The sequence below is a fragment of the Podarcis vaucheri genome, assembly GCF_965113315.1.
Source record: "Podarcis vaucheri genome assembly, chromosome: W".
Classification (NCBI taxonomy): domain Eukaryota; kingdom Metazoa; phylum Chordata; class Lepidosauria; order Squamata; family Lacertidae; genus Podarcis; species Podarcis vaucheri.
Window position 1 is genome coordinate 14307097 of NC_138757.1, and position 19306 is coordinate 14326402.

Consider the following 19306-nt stretch of genomic DNA (forward strand, 5'->3'; position numbering starts at 1 on the left):
TTGGATGAATGGACTTTGTGAAAGGGCAAGCCAAACATTGCTTCAAGGCTTGAAAACCTTGCTGCATGATGCCAATCTTCCAGAGAGTTATTGGGCAGAAGCACTCGGCTGTTTTGTTTATTCTTTTAATCGCAGATTGTCATCACCAATTGGTTGTACCCCCTATGAAAAGATGTTTGGCAAGAAATCATACATCAAGCACATGAGAATTTTTGGTTCTGACATGTGGGTTCACACACCACAAAGCTCCAAGTTAGGCAAACGTGGTTTGCATGGTATCTTTCTAGGGTATCAGAAAGGTTCTTACAGAGTAATGATGACTGACACTAATGCAGTTAGGCTCACTAGAAGTGTTAAGTACAATGCCAAGTGGGGGGAGAATGTGGGAATTTTCCAATGTTATCCTGATGACAGTGAAGAGTCTGAGGGTAAACAGCAGCAAAACCCCACACCCACTGATGAAGGTTCTGATTCTGAATATGAATCAGATGATTCAGAGGATTTCAAGAGTGCTAAAGCCTCTATGCGACCCTCTGAAGGCTCTGATCGAGAATTGGAGCAACCACTGTTCACTATAGGCCACTTTTCTCCTAAGAAAGAAGAGGAAAGCGCTGAAGACTTACGTCTGATTTGCAGGTCTGAAAGAGCCACAAAAGGAAGACCTCCAAAGAGATTTGCTGATGAATTTGCTAAAGCAGCTAAAGCTGTAGCTGCTGTTAATAGCTCCAGGAAGGTATTTGAACCTTCAAACTTCCAAGAGATCCAGGCTTTGGACTTTGGATGCTGAGCCATGGTTAACTGCCATGAAGGCTAAGCTTGATTCCTTAGAGAGGAACAAAACATGGGAGCTAGTTCCGAGAGTTCCAGGGATGAAACTGCTTGACAGCAAATGGGTATTCAAAGTAAAGACAGACCAAAATGGCAAGATAGTCAGACACAAAGCCAGATTGGTAGCCAGAGGTTTTTCACAGGTACCAGGAGAAGACTATCACGAGACCTACTCACCCACCGTGAGATATGAGAGCATTAGGCTTATGCTCAAACTTGCTGCAGAAGAGAAGCTACACGTTTCTCATCACAATGTGAATACAGCATTTTTGTACGGAACCTTAGGTGAATCACTTTATATGCTTCCACCTGATGGCGTACAGGTAAAACAGGGATTTGTTTGTTCTCTGAAGAAGTCCCTATACAGTCTCAAGCAAAGTGCACGATACTGGCACTCCAAACTCACTGAAGTGTTGTTTTCTCTAGGTTTTCAGCAAGGTAAAGCTGATCCATGTGTATTTGTCAAAGAGGAAGGGCAAAAGAAGCTGTATTGGTTATTTTATGTTAATGATATTCTTTTCTTTCGGAAGGATGTCAAAATGTACAATAACACCCTAGCTCAACTGAAGGAGCACTTTGACATGAAAGATCTTGGTGAGGTAACCAACTACCTATCTCTGGAAATAGAGAGAGACCAAGATGGTAATAATTTAGTACACCAGTCACAGAAAATTGCTGAACCTGATGGATGCTAACCAGTCACCAGTCACAGACCCAAACTGAACCTGATGGATGCTAACCTTGTAGACACACCAATGAAAACAGGTTATCAGGTAGATGATACTGAAGAAGCATTTTCTGACACTACACTGTACAGAAGTGTGCTAGGCAAACTAAACTTCATTGCCAGATGTTCAAGACCGGACATTGCAGTTAGCACGAATTTGCTAAGCAGACATGTCAACAATCCTACTGTTAGGGATTGGAAAGCTCTGAAACGCATAGAACGCTATATGAAAGGCACTATGCACTACAGACTGAGATTTAACAATCAGAAGTCTGGCGGTCTTGAGATATTTGCTGATGCAAGTTTTGGAAATGACACTACAGACAGGAAAAGCACGTCTGGAGTTTGCTACATGTACAACCAGGGTCTATTTGATTGGTCGTGCAAGAAGCAAACTATAGGAAGCTTAAGTTCTTGTGAAGCTGAACTGAATGCACTGTCTTATTCACTTGTGGATTGTGAATGGTTGTTACAATTGTGTAAAGACATGAGAATTCCTGTAAAGTGTCCAATCCAGGTTTATCAGGACAACAAAGCATGTTTGGCTTTGCTGACTTCTGAAAGTTGTAAGCAAAGCACGAAGCACTTGCAATTGAAGCTGCAACATGCTAGAGAATGTGTTCAGAAAGGACTCGTAACGGTGTCCTACATGCCAGGTAATGAAATTCCTGCTGATTTATTGTCCAAGGTTGTTCCGAAGTATCAACACTGTACCTATGTACAGAAATTGGGTTTGTACTGAGATTGTACTGACACACTGCCCAGTGGTGTGCACAGAAAGGGGGAGGATGTTGGTTTCTGTTTGTGCCACTGTGCAGTTGCTTGGAGTCACAAGACTCTGTTTACATTCCAGGGATTCCAGACTGTTGGAAGTCTCACGGAAGACAGGAGACGGATGTGATGTTACTGGTTTCCTGTTGCTTTGTGTTCCAGTTGATCTCTGTCTTTCACAGAGAGAGGATGATTTCTTTTCTGTCTGCGTAGCTAGCAATAAAACTCTTTGCAATGTAGCTCATAAATCTCGTCACTTCTGCTGCTTTGAAACTCTGCTGAATGGGCAACGTGCCTGGAGGCTTATCAAAGGCTCAGGTCATTAATTATCGTCGGAGGCGATTCCGCAGGACTCGACCGGAGGAGTAGCTTGGTAGAGCGGAGATTCCAACAATTTGTGGCAAGAGACTGCCTGATATAACAAGGAAGTGAGGGATGAGCTCCACACCTGAGAGACATCCTGAAAGACTGCATGTCAAGTATCACCTTGATGGACAGGGAGGGAATCAACAGCTTTCCTCACTGTTCACAACAAACCCAAGCCAAGCCAAGACGTAAGATCCATGGCCTGATGACAGAGATCCTGAGAGGGAGCCCTCACCAGGATATCGTCCAGTTGAGGGTGGAGACAGATTCCCTTTGCTCTGAAGAATACCACAAGAGCCACCAGTACCTTGGTACCTACTTTCAGGGAGAGGTGGTGAGCCTTCCTGATTGGTATATAAATATCATACAATCTGCCTTCTTGAGAGCCAAGACAATGGCTTGAAGGGTTTCCATTTGAAGAGTTTTTTCAGGAAACAAGACTGAATAAACCCCTGACTTGCTCTGTGAGTGGCCCGCTGGTTCAATTGCCCTATTATCAAGAAATGACCTATTGCCAGTAGGAATATCTGATTTTTCTCTTGATGCCTTAAGTGAGAAGTGGGGATGAAGATGTCTCATGGATGAGAAGCAAATTCAAGAGCATAACCCTTCAATACTATCTCCAGCTCCCACTTGTCCATGGTCACTTTCCTCCACAGGTGAACAAAGGCTGGTAGCCTTGTACCCACTGGGGAAGCAGATGGACTAGAGGCCAAGTTGGGGGGGGGGCTTGAGGGTGCAGAGGAAGACTCTCCTGATCTGAAAGAGGAGGGGCAAGTAGCACCCCTATCCTGCCTACCCCTCTGTTTCAAATGGAAGAGAAGGGTTGAGACTTGAGGAATTGTTGAAAAAACTGAGTCTGGCACCACTTTTTCTCAGACTTGTTGGACGAAGGTAGGGCCTTCTTCTTATTCCTAGTCTCCACCAGGTGAGGTTCCAGAGATTGCCCAAAGAGCTTGGACCCCCCCCCCCAAAAAAAGGTAATGAAATCACACAGGATTGTGACACGGTGTCAACATGCCACTGTCGGAACCAGATAGTCCTGCAGGCTATTGTGGAAGTAGCTAAGGACCATGCATTAATTGCAGAGTGTCCATGGAAGAGTATGCAGCCAATGCCAAAGCACAGGCCATATTTTTCAAGGTATCCTTAATAAACATGGGAATGTCTGCATGTGATCCCATCTCTACAGCTCACATAAACACAGCTCTTGAGAACATAGAGAAGGTGGCAGAAGCCTAAAAGGTGAAAGCATTGGCCTTGAACACAGGCTTCAGGGCTATTTCCAACCGTTTCTCACATACATATACCTGGGACCCCTTCACCTTCTGAAGGGAGCTCCAAGGCTGTCATAGTGGATCAATCACTGCAGTGGTGTGCAGTCCATGGACTAGTGAGACTAGCCTATTCCCCTTAATCTTCCCAGCAGGTACTTCCCATGCACCTGCTTAGCCAGTGTCTCCAGGCTCTGTGCATGCCTCTCCCTCCCCCCCCTCTCTCTCATTACCTCCATAAAGGCTGCAAAACTGCACCAACCTGCAGAGCAATACACATGCATGAGCAGGAAGTGGCAGCTTGAAGCAGAACTGCAGCCTCTTCTGCTTTGTTTTTTAAGGAAGAACAGTTGGAAAGCCTGAAGTGCTTATGGGGTGGGGGTGGGGGACAAGATTCCTGCAACCTTAATATTTCACTTCTTCCCTCCTCTCCTTCAGCCACTGTGTGTGTGTGCGCGTTTTGAAAACATGGTGTTTTAATAAAATAAATTCCCAGCCACCATCTGCCAGAACCTGAAGGATCAGCAGCAACATGCAACAACCAAGAACAACACAATCATAGAAAGGAAGATGAGGAAGAAAGGGTGTGCGTGTTAAAAATGGTTTTTTTAATGGGGGGGAATCCACCCTTCTGCCTGGGGTTGTCTTTTTCTTATTATAAAAAAGCCAAACTTTTCTTCTCTCTCTCTCTCTCTCTCTCCCCCCCCCCCAAGCTGCTAGGAACTGGCAAATTGAATGGCTGGGGAATGAACTTCCTTGGGAGGCTGTGGACTCTCCTTCACTGAAGGTTTTAAGGCATGTGCCAGGGGTGCTTGAGTGGAGATTCCTGCCTTGCAGGCTATTGGACTAGATGACCCTTGGTGTTCCCAACTCTACATACAGCCCTAACTATTCCCCTACAAAAAATTTCACCGCACACCACTAAATCACTGGACGTTTGAGGTGATTCCTAAACTTATCTGGAAAGATACAATATAATGTTTCTTTCCCCATTTGCAAGGAGCCTAAGCTCTTTTGGGGGTTCCCCATTCCACATCGCAAGGTTCCTCAAAGACCTAGGGGAAGGAAACAGAGGCAGGTTTGCCATCGCAGCAGAAAGAGCTTTGGTTGTTTTCAAGGGCCCTGCAGGAGAATCAGGAGGGGCTATCTCTTCCTCTGACAATTGCAGCACCCAAGAATCCTTTTTAATAAAGGCAGAAAAACCTCAGCAGAAAACACCCTGGGTTGGGTCTTAACCTCAGTCACTCCCTCTTCTGAGAGCTCCCTCTCTTTCTTGTCTGGGTTGGACTGGGAGGACCCCAATTCAGCCAGCTCCCCAGAGGCCACCCCACAAGCTCCTGCCCCTATCACCTCTGTGGGCTCCTCCTGTGCCTGCCCAGCAGTCAGGGCAGAATCCAGCTGCCACCTATACTCTTCCCTTCCCCAGACAATAGTGGGGAGGGGAGAAACAGGAAGAGAATGAAATAGAAATGAAGAAGCTGGGGGGAGGGAGCCAACAGGAAAACTCAGTGAAAAAGCTCACTCAGAAAGATGATCTAGCAAACTGGATGGAGAGGACTAGACAAAGGGAAAATCCACACAAAACAAGCACTCAAGCAAGTGTTTCTCTCTCACACAGAGAGAGACACAAAGACCCAACCATCCCTTGCAGCAGGCAGGTTCAGACTGGAGAGACAGGATAACGGGAGAAGGGGGGGCACTTTAACGAGTCAGCAGTGGGCTGGGTAAACTGCTCAGCTGAGGGGAGTGGCAACTGCGCACCCCTCAGGAGCATTTTCACGGAGTCCCCACCCCACCACTGGCTCGTGCGAGCTGTTGGTGGAGCGGGGGCTATGTAAAACTGGTTAGCTGAGGCAAGGGCAGCCATGCGCTCCTCAGCCAAGCAGTTTTAAAAAGTGGAGGGAGGAAGAAGCTGTATAAGCGCCTCACCGATGCAGCTTGTTTCTCCCTCTGCGCTGGTACAGAGTGGTATGGCGGCTTCACTCAGGAGTGTTTTTCTGGTGAAACTGCTGCCACTCCTGAGTCCCCCTGCTACCAGCACCAGCTGGAGGAAGTCAAGGGTGACAGCGATTCCACTCACAATATAATAATAATAATAATAATAATAATAATAATAATAATAATAACAACAACAACAACAAATTTTATTTATGCCCCGCCCTCCCTGGCCAGAGCTGGGCTAAGGGCGGCTAACACCAATAAAATTGCAGTGAAAACATAATGGGGGGGGGGACAATTTAAAATACTGGTTAAAATGCTGCCGAGTGAAGCCACCATCACGGTCTGCCCCTCATACCAGTCCTGGGCAATGTATCAATACATCGCCCAGACCTATTTAGTGCAAAAGGCAGCCTGTGTGAATTTTTTCTTTCTTGTTTTCTGTGGGAAGCTATGTGGCTACATTTTGGGGTGGGAGGAAACAGATCTACAGTAGAATCCTAATAAATTCAAAAGTTGGTTGTTCCTATTGGGTAATCAGCAAGAATAAAAACCTCACTCCATTCAGAACACTTGCATATAGAGCACTTGCAAGTTAGGGACGCAATTGCTTTTTTTATTCAGTTGTACTGGAGCAATGGAGAGAAGCTTTTCCTACTGTCTGGGGATAGGCAATTTGTGGTAATATCACAAATTTTATGGTCTGGTTTTTTTAGTATACCCAAAATTCTTTGCTTATTAGGGGCCACCCCACATTTTCTTCAAAAAATTGCTTTGCACAGGTAACTACCATAGAGTTATCAAAATTTTCAAAAGTAGGGGGTTCGTGGCTTTGCTTTTGAAAAATAGGGGGTCCTCAGTTGAGGGAGTTGGGTATGTTTAGCCTGGAAAAGAGGAGACTGAGAGAAGAAAGGATAGCCACCTTCAAATATCTCAAGGGCTGTCACATGGATGGTGCAGCAAGCTGGGTTTCTGCTGCTGCAGAGGGGAGAACCCAAACCAATGGGTTCAAGTTAGAACAAAGGAGATTCCGACCAAACATCAGGAAGAACTTTCTGACAGTAAGAGCAGTTCAACAGTGGAATGGGCTTCCCAAGAAAAGTGGTGGACTCTCCTTCCTTGGAGATTTTTAAGCAGAGTGGAGGAGACTGTAAGTCAGGGATTCTTCAGATGACCCCTGGGGGACCCTTCCAACTCTACAATTCTATGATTCTTGGTTCTCTGAACTCTTATTTCTCCTGCCTTTTTCTAACCTGTGGCAGTCAACATATACTTCAATGGCATTGGCAGTCTTGGGGTTAAGGAATGTTTCCCTGGAGGCATCCTGGATCCAAAAGCCTCCCAGCCTCCCACAAGCATTCATCTCTTTGACAGCACAGTTCCCTCTTGGAGGAAAGGGCTGTGATGTCACAGTGATCTGCTTCCAGCGCTCATTTTTACAAGTTTTCTGGTGTTCATTCCCCCTCCCCCCTCCCAAGTTCAGTACAGTCAAACCTCTACTTATGTCCGCCTCCGCTTGCGTCCATTTCGCCGAACGTCCGTGGCAAACCCAGAAGTAACCGGCGGGTTTGCTGTGGTCTGCACATGCGCAGGAGCAGCGATTACCATTCACGCATGCACAGAAGCGGGTGATCACTGCCTGCGCAGAAGCGGCACCACTACATGCGACCAGCTTCAGGGTAGGGACGGACCTCCGGAACGGATTAAGTTTGTTCCAAGAGGTTCCACTGTAGCAGATTCTGTAGAGTTTAGGTGAAAAGATTAACAACCCTCTTGCCATGTGTGTGGCTGAAACGGAAAAATCTGGGTGCGTGGTTGCACTGCCACCCAGCTCGTCGGACAGAGTCCGCGGGTCCTTGCGGAGAAGAAAGGAGCTCAGCCGGACACAGGAGCAAACTACGAAGATCCGAGTTTATTGCACAACAGGTTCAAAATGGCATTGAACCCCGAGAATGGGGCGACATAGACTTTTAAAAGTTCCCCCCATAACCCAGAATACAGTGCAGGAAACGTCATGAATACATTATGGGAAGGTCGGGTTTCGCGAGTTACATCATGAATATATTTCACATGTCATGAATAGATTAAGGAAAGGTGGGATTACATTCATTAACATTTGAGATGAGGGAGGGGGGAATATGCAGAGCGAGAAATATACATAGATAAACATTTATTGAGTACCGGTGGTGGCAAGACAATGGGCCAGAGATATGCATCGTCTGCCACTTAATATTGCCTGGAGGAAGGGTTTGGCGAAACGATCTGACAGGATTAGGAAGTTCCTGTGTACGTGACCTGCCGCTTTGGGGATTATGGAAGTAGAGGTAGCATCATGGAGTCCAAGGGGAACTGAGCTGAATGACACCAAGAGCGAAGAAATCGGAGTTACGGTTGATTTTATATCAATTTCCAAAGATTTCAATGATTTCCAGCCTATTCCGTGCTGTAGATCAAAAGCGGAAACAGAATGGATACATAGTGGATACATTGTAGCAAGACTTTGACAGTTTTACGAGGCCCCTGGTTTCGGATCCATTGTTCTCGCAGTGGGGGGCCGTCAGCAGCTTGTCAGGAGTGAAATGAGGCGTGCAGGAGCTTCCTGAGCTAGCTTCTGCAGGACGAATGCATGGCTGTGATTGGCTAAAGCGCGGCCATAGGGATAAGCGGGGATTCAGGAACACCCGGTCTACTCGTTATAAGTATAGAGCGCAAATAGGCATACCAAGAGATAGGGGAATATATACATGTATTAGAGCTTATTTCGCTCGTGGAAGAAAGAGGAAAGGGGGGTCTGGGAAAAGTGTGGTGCTTATGCAACGGTGAGGGGGAGGCTGAGGGTAAGTGTATGGTGGGCACCCTCGAGGTCATCGCCTCGGACGTTCCAAAGGCAGGGGGGGAGGAGGCACCCCCCCGGTCCGTATCAGTGGCCAACCCTCTTTCTCTTCCCTTCTCCTCCTCTTACTTACAGGCTGCACAGAGTCTAGGAGCTTGGTGAGCTGGTAGAAACGCCGGGAGCAGGAGGTAGGGTTCTTCCTCTTGCAAGCAATGATGCGATCAAGTTCCTTGATGTAGCTCACCCGAAGTTCATCAAAAAACATCTGATTCTTCAACCCATCCACTGGAACTGGTGCATGGAGAAAGAGAGGAATAACAATCAGTGTACAGTGTGACCGTGTCTTGTGTGTTGGTCACTTTCCAGGATGGCACCTATATGCAAAAACATGTCCACTTGAAACACCCTCTTGGAACTGTCCCAGTGAGAACATCCTTACCTTTCTGGAGTTGTGCACCAAGTGTGCCTTGTGACCCACCCACCCCAGCAAGGTGGAGAGCTTTTAGATTCTCCACTTTGCTTACAGAGTTCTGGGAGGCTCTCGTAAAATCTCTCAGGGCTGTCCAAATTCCAGCAAGATCTTGTGAGAGCATCCCAGAGCCCAGTAAGTAAGTCTTGAGAGCTTAAAATCGCTTTCCGTGCTGGGAAAACCTGATGCAAAAGGAGCTTTTAAGCTCTCTAAGTTCTCCACCTTGTGTGCATTTAATTTGCAGGATTTCAACCACCCAGTTTTCAAAACTGCACAAGGTTGAAATTGTGTAAGTTAATCATGTGCAAGATGGGATGCAACTGTAGGTGCAAAGGAGGAAAAAGAGAGAGAAAGCAAGAAGAGAAAAAGTGAACAGATGCACATGAACACACACATGTACCATGGCCCTCTCCCTTCAGTGGGAGAAAGAGCATCATCTTCAGACTCCTACGCTAAGGTCAGACATGATTCTTGTGACTGCAGAGCTCCTCACTTTGGGATGATCATAATGGTGGTGGCAATAACAGTAGTGGTAGCAGTAGTTAGAGCAAGGGTAATGTGGTGGCTAGAGTCCCAGACTAGGAGCTGGGAGAAAGTTTAAATCCCTGCTTGTCCATGAAGCTCACTGGGTGGTGTTGGGGGCCAGTAACTACCTCTCAGCGTAGCCTACCTCACTGGGTTGTTGTGGGGATTAAATGAGGAGGAGAGCCACATACACCACCATGAACTCCTTGGAGAAGAATAATTGCAATATATAAATATCAATTAATATAATAATAATTTACTAAAATACTCTGTGCATGTCTAAGATGCAGTTCTTTAAGAAAGGCAAGCCATGCCCAACCATCAGTACAGCAAACTTCTGCTATGTATCTCTGGCCATCTGTCAGGGATTCTTTAGTTATGATTCCTGCACTGCAAGGGGTAGGACTAGATGACCCTTGGGAGGTACCTACAACTCTCTGATTCTTTTTTGAAAGAAAGAGAGAAGGAAATAAAAAGGCACCTATGAAAAAATGTGTCTTACTAATACTGAAGAGGAGCAGAACTTTCATGCAGAGGAATTCTTGGAGAGTGATTTGAAGCCGTCCAAACTCTTGGGAGAGATGCCGCATCTTGACGCACTGGCTGTACATTCTGGATTTGTGCATCCGGTACCTGGGAGGAGGAGGAGATAATTAGCAAATGCCAGCAGGAAAGTGAAAAGAGAATCAGTGAACAATTAGGCAAATTGATCTTTCTCTCTTGTTTTAAGCTTCAGGATGGATAAAAGAAAGGACTTCTTCACGTAGCACATAGTTAAACTGTGGAACTTGCTCCCACATTAGGCAGTGATAGCCACCAGCTTGGATGGCTTCAAAAGAGGATTAGGGAAATTCATGGAGGAGGAGAGGGCTATCAATGGCTACTAGCCAGAATGGCTGCACTCTGCCTTTACAGAGGCAGTACTGCTTCTGAATCCCAGTTGCTGGAAACTGCAGGAGGGGAGAGTGCCCTCATGCTCAAATCCTGCTTGGTAGTTTCCCACAATGGGCATCTGGTTGTCCACTGTAAGAACAGGGTGCTGGACTAGACTGGCCACTGGCCTGATCCAGCAGGATCTTCTTAAAATAAATATCTGCTGCAATCTTAAGGTCAACCTGTCCTGGAATCAAGGAAGGAGAACGCTGCAAAACAGGAGGATGGAGGGAAGTTATTCTAAAGTGCTCATTACCTTCTTGATGCCTTGGAGAAAACATCACTCCCGAGAATATGCAATTATTAAAAAATGCAATACAATTATTTGGTGTGCAAGACAGGACACATTTCTAGATTACTTCCATCAGCACAAACCCATGATCCCTACTGAATGACCCCAGAAGACCTGCAAAGCCCTGTCTGGGTCTGCCTTTTGGTTGTTGCCTTCATGGGTTTCTACTTGTGCTGATGGAACAATCAGAGGACCAGGGTGTCCAATTCCTCCCACATTGTTTCAATTATTATTATTAATTTATAAAAGCATTTATGAACCGTTATATCATAAAAATATATAACTGCAGTTTACAACAATGTAAAAGCATAAAATCATAAAGTAAAATAATAAAAAGCTAAAAATAAGTTAAAACCAAAACAAGTCTCAACAATCCATTGTGTGAGATGTACTTTTAATTGCCTGCTTAGGCCTGGCAGGATAGATTTTTTTCCAGCAGGGATTTAAAAGTTGAAAACAGAAGGTGTCTGGTGAATCTTTAACAGCAGAGTATAACACTTGGAAACGACCAAAGATGCTCCTGCAATGATCTCACTGATTGAGCTGGGATATTGCAAGGATTCATGTGGTCCCTAAGGTTCCCTGGACATAAGTTGTTCAGAGCTTTGTAAATCAACACAAGGACCTTGAACCTGGCTTGGTAGCAGATGGGCAGCCAGTGCACCTGTTTTAAAAATGGTGTCATGTGCTTTCAGCCAGAAGCTCCTGTCAGCAATCTGGCTGCAGCATTCTTTCCCAGCTGGGACTTCCAATCCAGGCCCAAGGGAAGCCCCACATAAAATGTATTGCAGTAGTCCAGCCTCAAGGTTACCAACGCATGTACTACAGTGGTCAGACTGTCCCTGTGCACAAGAAGCTATAGTTTGTAAACCAGCTGAAGCTGGTAAAAGGCCCTCCCAGTCATAATAATAATAATAATAAAATTTTATTTATATCCCACCCTCCCCAGCTGAAGCCGGGCTCAGAGCAGCTAACAACAGTAAAAGTAACACAATTTACATAAAATCACAATCAATTAATTGAAATACATTCTAAAATTAATTCATTCTAAAATCAATTCAGAATCAAATTAATGGCAACTGTGATGGGATGATGAGCTGCTTGTGCGTAAAATCGTAGTCCCTCAGAGTTTGTGCAACTCCACAAACCTCTGTCTGTGACAGAGCTCCTCAGACATGTCTGCTCTAGTCACTTGCAGATTCCGACAGTGGTTGTTTTCGGAAGCGCTTCCAGCATAAAAGCTCCTTAACGGAAACACGTCTTCGGGACTCGCGGCGTGACAGCTTCCGGCGAGGAATGGGTCTCCCTATGGGAGCTTCAGACACCTCCCCACTGTTCTCGCTGGACGTGTCCCTGAGCCCTCCCTCTTGCTCGCTTTCCCTCAGAGATCCTCCTCTCACCCTGCTAGTTTCTGCTTTAGCTGCTGCGTCTCTCTCAGCCTCCGTGAGACTTTCCTCCAGAGACCCACCTCTCCCCCTGCTGGTCCCTGCTTCAGCTGTTGAGTCCCTCCCAGCCTCCGTGAGCCCTTTCCCCACCTGTTCCTCCGATGGCAGTTCCCTGACATCCACCTCCCCTCCAGGACCCCCTCCACCCCCGCCCGTTCCCTCTCCTCTGGGCGGTGAGGAGGTAAAACCCCGAAAAGAATCCTCTTCATCTTCAGACGTCTCGAACATTTCCCTCCATCGGTCGCCGTTTCGGCTCGCTGAATCCTCCTCCTCCTCGGAATCTGTGAACCCCTCCAACTCTTCTTCTTCGTCGGTGGTGGCAAAGTATTCCCTCCGGAACCTCGCCACAGGCTGAGGTTTACGTGGGAACCTCTGATGAAAAGTTTCTATTAAAACCTCGTCATTGACATCCTCTGCCATGACCCAGGTGTTTTCCGACTCCGGTTCCCCTTCCCACGTTACCAAATACTCTACTTGATCTCCCTTCCACCTGGAATCGAGGATCTCCGCTACATGGTAGCTGTGTTCCCTTTCCTCCATTGCTGGTCCCTGAGTGACCCTCCCTTCTCTGTCCCCTTTATACGGTGACAGCAACGACCTGTGGAAAACTGGGTGCAGCTTCATGTGGTTCGGTAACCGGAGTCTGAAAGCCACTGGGTTGACCTGTTGCATGACTTCAAATGGGCCCAATCTTTTGGGTCTTAACTTCTTACAACCCCCTTTGAATGGTAACCCTTGGGTTGACAGCCACACCTGGTCCCCCACCCTAATGGTTTCACCTTCTCTTCTGTTTTTGTCTGCCTGCCTCTTATATTCCTCCTTGGCCCTGTTTAAGTTAAGTTGGAGCTGGCGATGGATCGCTTCCATTTCTTCTACGAACTGTTCGGCAGCTGGAACGCTCCAGTTCTCCCCCTCCCCCCCTGGGAAAGCCCGGGGATGACACCCGTAATTAGCCAAAAAGGTGCTCATCCCCGTGGACACGTTCTCCGCATTGTTGTAGGCAAATTCCGCCAACGCCAGCTTCTCCACCCAGTCATTCTCTCTGTCATTGACATAACACCTCAAATATTGCTGGAGGATGCCATTGGCTCTTTCCGCCTGCCTGTTGGTTTCAGGATGCCGGGCAGTCGAGAAATTGACCTCTACATGCAGTAAGCTCATGAGCTTCCTCCAGAACCTGGAAGTAAATTGTTTCCCTCGGTCTGAAACCACCCTCAAGGGGGCGCCATGCAACCTAAACACATTTTCTACAAACAATTTAGCGGTTTCTTCTGCCGTGACAGCATGTGAGCAGGCTATAAAGTGGGCCATTTTGGTTAACAGATCTACCACAACCATGATGGCTGTTTTCCCTCTGGACTTTGGCAGATCAGTCATGAAATCTATTGCCACTGCTTCCCATGGTCTTTCAGGTGTGGGTAGCGGTTCTAATAACCCTGCCGGTGCCCGCCTCTCCCCCTTGGCTCGCTGGCATTGGTCACACCCTCTCACATACTCCCGCACATCTTCCCTGACCTTGGGCCACCAAAATTCCCTGGTAACCAGCCACATGGTTTTGTGTTGGCCAAAATGCCCTGCTGTGGGGCTATCGTGCAGTTGCTTGAGTACCTTCTCCCTCAAATCACCTTCAGGTATATATAACGCTCCCTTGTAATACAACGCCCCGTTTCTCTCCTCAAAACCCCCGGGTTTATCTCCCTCCCTCCTGAGACCCCTGAGTTTGTCCTGGGCGTATTCATCATTCAGCGTTCCCTCTACCAGTTCCCTTTGCCCCACCAATGCCGCCCCACACACCCAGCGGTCCTCTGGAATGACATGTCTTTCTTCGGGTGCTCCCTCCCCCTCCAAATATTCAGGTTTGCGTGAGAGAGCGTCCGCCCTAACGTTCTCTGGGCCTGGCACGTAACAAATCTCAAAGTTAAATTTGGAGAACTCCTGGGCCCATCTCAACTGCCGTTGGTTGAGCACTCGTGCCGTTCTCCAATACTCTAGGTTCTTGTGGTCAGTGCACACTTGCACCTTATGTTGTGCGCCAATTAGCAGGTGCCTCCATCTCCGGAAAGCCTCATGAATAGCAAGAAGTTCTCGGTCGTACACCGTGTAGTTCCTCTCGGATTTGTTCAGCTTTCGCGAAAAAAAGGCACACGGTCTCCACTCTGACTCCTCCTTCCCTGGCTGCAGAAGAAGCACCGCCCCTATGGCTCTGTCTGATGCGTCTGTTTCGACTCTCATCTTTTTTTGTAAGTCCACATGCAGAAGTTGTTCTTCAGAGGCAAAGGCCCTTTTCAGTTCCTCAAAAGCTCGCTCCGCCTCCTCAGTCCAAACAAATTTCTTCTTACTGCTGAGACAGTCCGTAATGGGCGCCGTCAGGTGGGCAAAGTTTCGGATGAACTTACGATAAAAGTTCCCAAACCCTAGGAACCTCTGCACATCCTTCTTGGTTTTGGGTGTTTTCCATTCCAGCACTGCCTGGACCTTGCCGGGATCCATGGCCAATCCCTTGTCTGACAGGCGGTACCCCAGGAACTCCACCTCCTTGGTATGAAACTGACACTTCTCCAGTTTCACCCACAGCCGGTTGGCTTGCAGCCTGCTCAACACTTCTCTGACGTCTCTCACATGCTGCTCCTCATTCTCAGAATACACCAACACGTCATCTAGGAAGGCCACACAATTCTTGTAAAGCAAAGGCCCCAGTACGTGGTTCATAAACGATTGGAAGCACGCCGAGCCTGCTTGTAAGCCAAATGGCATAACGAGATATTCAAATGCCCCCAAAGGGGTGAACATGGTGGTTTTCCATTCATCCCCTTTCCTTATACGTATCAGGTTGTACGCCCCCCTTAGGTCCAGCTTTGTAAAAATCTTTCCCTTCCGCACCCTGGTCAAAATGTCGTCAATCCTGGGCATAGGGAAAGCTAAGGGTTCTGACACTGCGTTTAACCCCCTAAAGTCACACACAAGTCTCGGCTTGTCCGTGTTTTTTTTATCCACAAAAAACACTGGGCTACCTCCCACTGCTCTGGACTCTCTGATGAAGCCTCTCTTCAGGTTCTTGTCAATGAACTGTCTTAGCTCCTGCATTTCTCTGTCTGACATGGCATACAACTTGCCTACAGGAAGCTGTGCCCCAGGGAGTAAATTGATTTGACAGTCAAAGGGTCTATGCGGGGGTAGTTGGTCAGCTTCCTTCTCGCTGAACACGTCGCTGAGATCTGCGTATTGTGGTGGTACCTTCACTTTCTCCATTACTTCCGTCCCTGCTAGGGTGGCTTGGGCTCCCGCTGAACCCTTTCCCCCTTTGCAGTGTTCTAAGCAATGTGCTGAACCAAAGGAAACCACTCTCTGATGCCAGCCCACCAGCGGATCATGTAACGCTAGCCAGCTCATCCCCAGAATAATACGAGCTCCTCCCAAGGTGGCCACATTAAACGCTATCAGTTCTGTGTGCCTTGCCACCTTCATTATCATTGGGACGGTCTGCAAGCTGACTTCTCCTCCCAACAACTCCCTGCCATCGATCGTGGTCACCTGCAGGGGGTTGCTTAAAGGGATAGTCTGTATCTGGTGTTCAGCTGCAAACTCTTTGCTCATGAAATTGCAGGAGCTGCCTGAGTCCAACAGCGCCTTTATCTTTAGGGGGTGTCCATTTTGCAGCTCTAGCGACACTTCTATCACTAGGGCAGGTTTAGGAGGTTCTGGCGTGGGCACTTTCACTGCTCTTTGGCCTGGCTGCTGTGCCCCGACATTGGCAACCAGGCGTTGGCTTTTACTTGCTCCGGTTTTTCCTCCTCTCTTCCCTCAACAGCTCCCACCATCCCTTGCCATTCCTTCCTCTGGGGGCAGACTCTGGCAAAGTGACCTGGCTGTTGGCAGAGATAGCATTTCCGGGCGCCTTTTCCCTCCTTCTTTCCCCCCTCACTGGGCTTTGAAACTGTGTGTGCGCGCGCTGTTCCGATTTCCATTGGCTCTGCCGGCGGGAAAGTTGTCTCTGGAATGTCTGGAATGCGGAACTCCTTCCAACGTTCCCCCTTCCCTTCCCGCCTCTCCAAAGCTCTCGCCTCCTGGTGCGCTCCTATGGTCAGCGCAGATTTGGTCAGCTGATCCATAGAATCCGCCCTAGGACCCCGGGAAAGTTCGTCTTTCACAGCCGAAGCAAGGCCTTCTTCAAATAGCATTTGAATGGGTGCCGCCGATAAGTCCCACCCCAATCTGTGAACCAGCATGGTGAACTCAGTCCAGTACTCACGGACAGATCGGCTTCCCTGCTTGCAAGCCATTAGCTGTCTGCGCACCACTCCTTGCTCAATATCGCTGGAAAACATGAGATCCATTGCACGAAAGAACTTCATGGTGTCCTTCAGGATGTCATAATGCGTTGCCATCAGGGGTCTAACCCAGTCCCTTGCCCCCCTTTCAAGATGCCCAATCACAAAAGCCACTCGCGATTCCTCGTCAGGGAATTCATCAAACTGCACATTGAGGGCATATTGCATCTCTGTTCTAAAGGCATGGTAGTCCTTGGGGTCCCCCCCAAACTTCTGCACCAATCCTGGTACCTTTCTGGTGAACTGGGTGGCTCTCCCCTTCTTGTCTGCATCCTGAGCCCTTCTCTCCTCAAGCCTCGCCGTCTGCAGCGCCAGTTGGATTTCCAACGCTCGGTACCTTTCTTCCAAGCTTGGACCCGCTCCAACTCCTGCTTCTCCGGTTCCGGCTGGGTCGCTCATGATGCCTTCTCCTGCACAGGCAGCTTACAGAGACTGTCGGAATGCTGTGATGGGATGATGAGCTGCTTGTGCGTAAAATCGTAGTCCCTCAGAGTTTGTGCAACTCCACAAACCTCTGTCTGTGACAGAGCTCCTCAGACATGTCTGCTCTAGTCACTTGCAGATTCCGACAGTGGTTGTTTTCGGAAGCGCTTCCAGCATAAAAGCTCCTTAACGGAAACACGTCTTCGGGACTCGCGGCGTGACAGCTTCCGGCGAGGAATGGGTCTCCCTATGGGAGCTTCAGACACCTCCCCACTGTTCTCACTGGACGTGTCCCTGAGCCCTCCCTCTTGCTCGCTTTCCCTCAGAGATCCTCCTCTCACCCTGCTAGTTTCTGCTTTAGCTGCTGCGTCTCTCTCAGCCTCCGTGAGACTTTCCTCCAGAGACCCACCTCTCCCCCTGCTGGTCCCTGCTTCAGCTGTTGAGTCCCTCCCAGCCTCCGTGAGCCCTTTCCCCACCTGTTCCTCCGATGGCAGTTCCCTGACAGCAACCATTGGGCTACAGTTCTATGAGGATTACCGAAGGAGGGGGGGTCAGACTGTGCCTTGGCCAAAGGCCTGGTAGAACAGCTCTGTCTTGCAGGCCCTGTGGAAAGATGCCAAGTCCCGTAGGGCCCTTGTCTCTTGTGACAGAGCCTTCCACCAGATCGGGGCCACAGCCAAAAAAGCCCTGGCTCTGGTCGAGGCCAGCCTAACCTCCCTGTGGCCCAGGATCTCCAAGATGTTTTTATTTGAAGACCGTAAGGTCCTCCATGGGACATACCAGGAGAAGCAGTCCCACAGGTACGAGGGTCCTCGGCCATATAGGGCTTTAAAGGTTAAAACCAGCACCTTAAACCTGATCCTGTACTCCACCGGGAGCCAGTGCAGCTGGTATAGCACTGGGTGAATGTGATACCGCGGCGAGTACCCCGTAAGGAGTCTCGCCGCGGCATTCTGCACCCACTGGAGTTTCTGGGTCAGTCTAAAGGGCAGTCCCACATAGAGTGAGTTACAATAATCAAGTCTGGAGGTGACCGTCGCGTGGGTCACAGTGGCTAGGTCAGGGCAAGAGAGGTAAGGAGGACATAGAGGACAACGGGGGCTCTAGTGACTGAGATGTATGCAGGAGTACCCCAAAACTTGCTCCTTCAGAGGGAGGGGAACCCCACACTTAGAAGTCTACTGGGATGGGGTATTGTTTAGGGGATGTTGTTGGGGGAGGGGTTCGCCTTTATTGATTTTTTGGCACCGTATTTTTCGCCCTATAGGACGCACTTTTTCCCCTCCAAAAATGAAGGAGAAATCTGTGTGCGTCCTATGGGGCGAATGCAGGCTTTCGCTGAAGCTTGGAGAGCGAGAGGGGACGGTGCGCACCGACCCCTCTCGCTCTCCAGGCTTCAGGAAGCTATCAGCAAGCCTGGGGAGCCGCGGCTGGGGGGGGGGGGATAATTTTTTTTTCCTTTATCCCCCCCCCAAAAAAAACTAGGTGCGTCCTATGGGCCAGTGCGTCCTATAGGGTGAAAAATACGGTATCTTTATTTCAGATGTTATGGTTTATGTGGGAATTGTTTCAATTTGTATTCTTTTTTACTTTGTTATTATTTATGACTACTTTTGTTACGCTCGTAATTATGTGTTTTTCATGTTGTAAGCTGCACCGAGCAAGGTTTTAATTGTGGAAAGGTGGCATAAAAATAAAATTATGTATGCAGGTATGTATCACTAATCCAAATAGAGAATCTTGGATTTCAGAGAAGGCAGCAGAAGCCAACTTCTGGGAAAAGCACCCACCACTCTCAGTGTTTGGTTGCGGGGAGAGGCAAGATTTACAGCCTTCCAAATCAATTGCTCGGGCATTATTCACACAGGACTGGTGCCACAGTCAACTGCACTGTTTATATGATGCAACCCACTTTTATGAGTGACTTTGCACAAGTCTCACTCTCTTTCTCTCTCAAAAGATTCTATGTACTGCCCCAGGACTGCTCATGAGATGACAGATGGAGGGACATTGTCTGCTGGAAGATTCCACAAGGGAATATTCCGAGCATGCAGATCCCAAAGATGTGCATAAAGGAAACAAGAGACAGAGAGAGAGAGAGAGAGAGAGAGAGAGAGAGAGAGAGAGAGAGAGAGAGAGAGAGAGAGAGAGAAG

General features: G+C 48.1%; 1 protein-coding gene across 1 annotated transcript in view; it reads right to left on the reverse strand.

Moving 5' to 3' along the window:
* Positions 1 to 19306, reverse strand: part of LOC309523299 (androgen receptor-like) — a 621469-nt gene that overhangs the window by 10452 nt on the left and 591711 nt on the right. The window contains 2 exon segments of the mRNA XM_082207087.1: positions 8871 to 9028; positions 10234 to 10364. Coding sequence (XP_082063213.1) covers positions 8871 to 9028; positions 10234 to 10364 — 289 coding nt within the window.